This window comes from Pollachius pollachius, assembly GCF_949987615.1.
Source record: "Pollachius pollachius genome assembly, chromosome: 17".
Lineage (NCBI taxonomy): Eukaryota > Metazoa > Chordata > Actinopteri > Gadiformes > Gadidae > Pollachius > Pollachius pollachius.
Genome location: NC_136950.1, coordinates 5485916 through 5493415, shown reverse-complemented (window position 1 = coordinate 5493415; position 7500 = coordinate 5485916). Strand labels below are relative to the sequence as shown.

At 45.0% G+C, this 7500-nt stretch overlaps 1 protein-coding gene across 1 annotated transcript in view; it reads left to right on the top strand.

The window, feature by feature from the left end:
* Positions 1-7500, top strand: part of LOC307088640 (uncharacterized protein) — a gene marked incomplete at both ends in the record, with an annotated part of 24883 nt that overhangs the window by 4501 nt on the left and 12882 nt on the right. Inside the window, 5 exons of the mRNA XM_079754592.1 lie at positions 1070-1180; positions 1649-1759; positions 2703-2810; positions 3400-3510; positions 3939-4049. Coding sequence (XP_079610718.1) covers positions 1070-1180; positions 1649-1759; positions 2703-2810; positions 3400-3510; positions 3939-4049 — 552 coding nt within the window. The remainder of the gene's footprint in view (positions 1-1069; positions 1181-1648; positions 1760-2702; positions 2811-3399; positions 3511-3938; positions 4050-7500) is intronic.

Below are 7500 nucleotides of genomic sequence, written 5' to 3'. Positions count from 1 at the left end.
TGAGCCTGACTATACCATAGTCTACCTCTCCTACGCCCTCATTCCTCACTGTGTCTGAGTGCTGCAGGACGCAGGCTCACTACCAGGCAAGAGGCATAGCAGCTCTTAAAAGGCACTGTAAGCGATGTTGTCCTTTTTCCCGTCTGTTTTTGCAGTCAACCCTCCCCTCCCTCCTCTCTCCGTCGCCATGGCCACGGCTCATGGGCGACTCCTGTCAGTTTTCCTGGTCGCTTTTCTTTCCTTCCTTCTCACCAGGCGTTTATTTCCAGCACGGCGTGGTTAAGCAGCTCTGCCCGTTCAGTCACTGCCGGACCCCTGCTGCCTGCCCGTACATTTGCAGAGAGGACCCACTCTTTGTGGAGTTCTGTCTCCTGATTGGACAAAGTGGGAACGGAAACTTGTTTTTGACCAAACACTTTACATCAGTGATGGCAGTGCGAGTAAAGAACTATTTAACACTTAGTTTTACAAATTGTATTGCTTCCAGCACCTTTCATGGTGCATTAACAGCCTGCTGCTCCTCCTGCTCACTGGTACTGGTATTGTTTAGGCCCGTCATGAGCTCACACCAGCTGGTCTCCTCATCTCCTCTCCTCCGGTCTCATTCTCCTCCCACCTCCCTCTCTCCTCACTCCGCTCCTCCACTGTCCTTTATTTTCCTTTCTTTTCGGCTTTTCTCTCCTCTGTGTTCTCCTCTCCTCTCCTCCTCTCCTCCTCGATTATAATCTACTCTCCTATCCCCTTGTCTCCTCTCCTCTCCTCTACCCTATTTGCTCCTCTCCTCTCCTCTCACCGCCTCTCCTCTCCTTTACCCTCATCTCTTTTCCTCTCCTCTCTTCTCCTCTCCTCTGGTCTTATTCTCCTTTCACCTCCTCTCTTCTCCTCTCACCTCCTCTCCTCTCCTCTCCTCTACCCTATTTGCTCCTCTCCTCTCCTCTTACCACCTCTCCTCTCCTTTACCCTCATCTCTTCTCCTCTCCTCTGGTCTTATTCTCCTCTCACCTCCTCCCCTCTCCTGTTCATCTCCTCGACTCCTCCCGTCTCGTTCTCCTCTCCTCTCCTCCTCCAGGTAAAGTATAAGGAGGAAGGGAGGAAGGAGGCGAGCTCCAGCCTGTACTCTCTGCTCGCGGACACGGTGGACCTTCAGTTTGCTAAGGCGGCCTCTGAGCTGCAGAGTGAGGTGGGTGGGAGTGAGGGTCGGGCGCTGTCCTCCACTACCAGCCCAGGGGGTTGTGCTCCCATGCAGCGCGACACAGGGGGGGGGGGGGGGGGGGGTGGTGTTTCACTGCAACCCAAGCGTTATGTAACTGAATGTACAGAAACATTGAAAAAATACTTTATGCAGACTTTTTGATTCAACAGCATTTTAGAAGTTCAGGACCAAATTACTGAAAGAATAGTTTGGTGCGCTATACAGAAAAAGAATAAGTAATTTTGTTAATGAATAATGCCACGTGGGGATGGATAGTCCCTTGCATGCATTGGTTCATTCTTTAATAGGGCAGCAAATCCCATCTTATGTATTTTCTGAGATGATAATTGCTGAGGATTGTACATTTTGATAAACATTAGACGCTGCACATGTTTATTTTCTTGTGTGCGTGCGTGCGTGTGCGTGCGTCTTTCTGTGTGTGTGTGTGTGTGATAGATTAAGTACAAGCAGAAAGGCAAGCAGGATGCCAGCAGCAGTGCCTTCCACAAGATGGCCGACACCAGAGAGAATGAATTTGTGAAGCAGATCTCTGAGATGCAGAGTGAGGTGCGTGTTTGCGGATGTGTGTGGGTGTGTGTGATTGTGTGTGTGTGGGTGGATGCGTTCGACCATTTACTCGTGCAAGTGTTTGTTTGCAAATTATTTAATGTTTGTCAAAGAAATATGCAACCATGCATCACTCTTGATTATAATACTCAATATTTCTCCATATACTCAACCAATTTAGTTTGTAAAAGTTAGGTAAATTGTGAGGTATCTGTTAACAAGTCTGCTACTATAATTCAATACACAAGCTATATCTGTTAGACTGTATATGTCTATATCTGTGTTACTATATATAAAACTCTATCTCTAAATAATGACCAAGTATACAGAGTTTGGTGCTGAATCCATCTCGTCGGCTCTTAAAGTGGGGTTTTAGACTCAGGTAGACTGTTTTGTGAAGCATCGTTGAAGTGATTTGAGAACACAAACCCATACTCTGGAGTCTAGACTGCACCCGCTGGTTCCTCCCGAGGCAGCCATTATACCTGTGGAGAGGTGCACTCCTCGCAGCTCTCAACTGTCTTGTTGACGCCAGTCAGTTCCTCACTTAAAAGAACGAATGTCTCCAAAACGATGAACACATCTTTGAGGTCTATTCCCTACTATTAAGCACACGGCTTGTGTCCAACATAACACAATGAGGTCAGATTCAGGTCACTAGGTGCAGATAGTGGTCAATCTATATTAGAAGTGTAAAAGGCCCATGTTAAGGAAGATACACTCAAATGAAAAGAAATTAGTTTTATTATATGTTTTACTCGTGTGAAATACCTCCCTTTATGAAAATCCCTCACTAAAAAATATCTTTGATTCATTTTGATATATTAGTAGTGTACGATACCTCCCTTTAAGAAAATACACTCACTGGAAAATAGATGTGTTTCATCATATGTATATCTTTCATTTCTGTCTGTGTTGTTTGGCTTCCTTGCACGTTCTACAGTCCAAGTACAAAAAGGACAAGGAGGATCTGTCCTGCACCCTGCACTCTCTGCTCCCTGAGACACTGGAGACCCAGTTTGTTAAGGAGATGGCTCTCACACACAGTGAGGTGGGGGAACCGTGTGTGTGTGTGTGTGTGTGTGTGTGTGTGTGTGTGTGTGTGTCTGCTGTGTTTATCTTGGTGTGCATTAGTGTGTATAATGTGTCTTTGTTGGGTTGTGCAGTTCTAGATTTCTGTATGTGCGCATTATTATTATTATTATTTGTTTATATTGGTCGTAGAAACAATTTTAGTGGGGGCAGCACAATGTGTTCTTAACAGACACACCCAGCCTCCATGAACATGCTCAGTTCTTGTTAAAAGCATAATTCATGCTAGCTGTGACTCTGTGTTAGCTTGTTTTCATTAAACAGGGATAGAACCAGAGCGACTCAAAGCAAAACCATTATTTAGTAGGCTTTTGATGAGGCTAATGTTATTTGGCTGAATTGCCATTATTCTTGTGGACAGTTCTATTTATCCATTGATTTGTTGTCATTGTTTTAGTTTTGAGTGACGTGGCTTTGATTGACGTGTTGTGGATTCGATCGACATGTGGGGGATTCAAGTGGCATGTGGGGGATTTGAGAGACGTGTGGGGGATTTGATTGAAATGCGGTGGACCTGAGTGACATGTGTTTTTCTTCTTTGACGTTAGAATAAGTACAAGGAGGCGGGTAAGAAGGAGCTGTCCACCCCTCTCTACTCCGTCCTCCCTGAGACCAGAGACATGCAACACGCAAAGGAGCAGTCCCAGCTCTGCAGTGAGGTACACACACACGCACACACACATGAACACGCACACAGGCACACATACGCGCACACACACACGCACGCACACATGAACACGCACACGCACACACACAAACATGCACACGTACCCACACATGAACACGCACACACATGCACAAACACACACACACACACGCACACTCAAAGACACGCACACACACGCACGCACGCACGCACACATGAACACGCACACAGGCACACATACGCGCACACACACACGCACACACAAACATGAACACGCACACGCACACACACAAACATACACACACACACACACACACATGAACACGCACACACAAACACACACACACGAGACAACAATCGGTGGTCTTGTGTATCCGGCTGCCTGAGGTGCGATTAAGGTTCGGTTACTAAACCTTCCGCTGCCTCGTTTCTTTCCAACAGAAGGTGTACCGGGACGAGGGGAGGAAGGACACTGGGACCAGTCTGTACTCCCAGATGCCCCAGACCATCGAGACCGTGTTTGCCCAGGAGCAGTGCCGCACCCAGAGCAACGTAAGTGGGGCCCGCGACTCCTTCCAACCTAGCAGCCCCTAACAGTTTGGATGAGGCCCTTGATAGACTAGTTCCGAATAGACGGACGCGGCAAGAACAAGTTTCTCTTCCATCTTCTTCTCTGCAAGGGCGACGGGTCCCGCCCCGTCCCATATATGATTGCTTGACCTGTAAAGAAGCGGCAGTGATGACTGCAACCTTTCTGAAAGGTTCAGATATTTTCAACCGGAAGCTCTCAGAACGGCCTCGCAAAAAAAAGACGGAGCGCCCTGAAAAATGTACACAATTCCAGGGGGGGCTGCGGTCAGTGAGGCCTATGAAGCCCTTTGAGACCAGAACTGTGGTGAGCAGACATCCTTCATAGTGGAGGGCTCCATGTGACACAATGCACTCACATTGACTCCACGTTTTATCTTTGTCTGGGAACAAAAGCCCACATTGAGGTCGACGAGATGTGATTAGACACGCATCAGGGCATCAGCGCATTGGGGACGCGTGTCGGCGTGGGTGTGTTGATTGGGGCACGTTCACAACAGCTGTATATTTGACTTAGTGCTTCAGGGTACAGACAATGACCTACTGCCCTCACATACAAACACACACACACACACACACACACACACATACACATTAACCTACTTTCATGCTCACACATTCATGTGCGCACCAACAAACACACACACACACAGACACACACACACACACACACACAGACACACACACACACACACACACACGCGCACACACACACACTAAGATACGACTGACCAGAATCAACATTTAATTCGATCAAGAATAAATGAAATGGTTATTTGTTTAGTTGGTTTAGTAGTAAGTCAATTAAATAAGTAGTACATTTATTATATGCATTATGGACATTTTGACATTTTGACCTAGAACTCTCTGTCATTACAAAAGCAAATATGAATAGATAATGAGTAAATACATCTTACTACTATAATAGCAGGCCTGTTGCTCAAAGTTACTCAAGTGCGCATGTGCCAAGCGAGAACGCATCTATACACCACAAGCAAGCACATGCGCACGAACATACACGGAAACGCACACACATGCGCACACACTACACACACAAGCACGCGCACACACCGCACGTCAACACAAAGTCAGCGACACATACACGAAAGCGCACACACAGGCGCGTGCACACACACACACACACACGCACAGGTAAGACGTTTAATGGCTCCGCCATCGGCACACACGCGAATAAGAACACACACGCAAGCACGCACAAACATACACGGAGGCGCACACATGCGCGCACACACACACACACACACACACACGCACAGGTAAAACGTTTAACGGCTCCGCCATCGGCACTCGACCAGGTAAACCGTTATGTTTTTAAACACATCGACAAACTCTGCCAGGTTACACGTTCTGTCTATAGACTGTAGAAATTGCGATAAAATAAGGGAAGAGACAATTTCTCACGTCACATTTAACGGCGGGTCGTTCATTTTGTCATATAAAAACCGTTAAATTCAAACATCGCACCGACCGGCATATCAACACAGAAGTCACATGATTCTTAAAGAGATAGTGTCCCTATAACACAGAGCGAAAACATGTCAATAACACAGTATGGTGAATTATGTCTATAGAGTCCACCACAAGACTACACTTTGTTGCTCAAATGTAATATTACTCTTCTCCTTGAGCCTCCCGAAATGTCTTGCGATATTGATATCCCCCCCTCCTCCCTGTGGACTGTTTTAGTTGTTTTATTTTTCTTATGTTTTGTGTGTATGCTATGTGTGACTGTAGGCTACTGCTGCCAGTCTTGGCCAGGACACTGGAAGATTTGCATGCATAGTATACTACACTTTCCATTGAACAATTACCCCTGTTACCATAAATTGACAAATTTTATAATGTAATCAAATGCCCACACACTAGCTGCTTTCAGACACACGTGTAAGTCCTGATATTCTCCTGATGCGCCGTGTGTGTGAACAACATATCCTGACATTTGTACCCTGAAAATCTCCTGAATAATACTACCCCTGAGGTCGTATTTTCTCTCTAGGAAATGTAAATTACCTTATATGTGAATGAGGAGTAGAAAGTCGGTATTTCTCACACCACTTCAGTGGGCGTGTTGATGACGGTTCTGCATGTCATTGAGCGGCCCCCTAAATGATAATCAGCCTGTTAACTTTTGTTCGCTGAATGGTTAAAATATATACAAATGTTGGCACTGCTTTTAAGAGTCATTTGTGTTGAATTAATGTAATACGTTGTAAAATTATAGGCAAAATGTTATTATATTATGCGCTCAGAAATTTGTTACATTATCGACTGGGGTTTCCACATTATTGCTATGAGTTTAATTACAACTAGAGGTTGTAATTAATATATACTGTATACTTGGAAACTCTAGTATATATATATATATATATATAACAGTACCAGAGTAGTGTTATTGTACTCAATGCCATTGCTGTTATAGCATTCATCAGGATGGATTGCTTGTTGTGGTTTTGTTGTGGTGAAGCTAACTGGGGCATGTGATGCACAGCGTGTGATGCTAGCGTGTGTGGTTCCACACGCTAGCATCAATGTACTAGTGTCTCCTCAGACAGGAGGCGCCGAAGGGAACAGCTACTCAGTAGCACTACAACACTGGCTGTTGGCCCCAGGCTTGTGTGCGTGTGTGTGTGTGTGTGTGTGTGTGTGTGTGTGTGTTTGTGTGTGCCATCGTTAATGCAGCAGAAAAAGCTATGCTTTAGACACTAGTGGGGCTCTCCAGCAGAAAATCTAAACATTTAGCAAAGTTCTGCTCCATATCAGCAGTGATAGGCAGTCTGGCAGTGTGGCTCAGGAGATGTTTTTTGTACCCTTGAACAAAGACCTCAGATCTCATCTCTGAAATATTTGAATCCTGTTTCTTGTAATGTGATTGGTGGATTCAAATAAAGAATTAAAATGTGTGTGTGTGTGTGTATGTAATGAGTACTGCTGACTACAGACACCTTGTGCCCTCAATACAAGACATGTCTTTATCTATTTGTTCTCTTACCCCCTCCCTTCTCTTCCGGTTCTTTTTCAGCGTATATTTTCCCATTTTTCTTAACTCTCTACTTCCATATTGATCTCTCCCCTTTTCACTATAATTTCCTTCTCAAATCTGTTCATCCTCCACATCTCACACACCTTCATTGTCTCGCCACTCCTTTTGTCTAAACAGTGAGAATTGTATGCAAAATAACTATGGAAATTCAAATCAAACATGTACGCCTGACTATATTATGTGTATGTATCTCATCTCAACACTGGGAATAGTTGGCAAAGCTGGGATGGGGTCAAATTATACAAGAGTCACAACATTTTGGAAACCTTTTCACATTTTGCACATATGTGATGGTGGAGAAGTTGATTTTAAGCCAAACATGCAAAATAGGTGACATGTTGCTTTGAGCTCTCT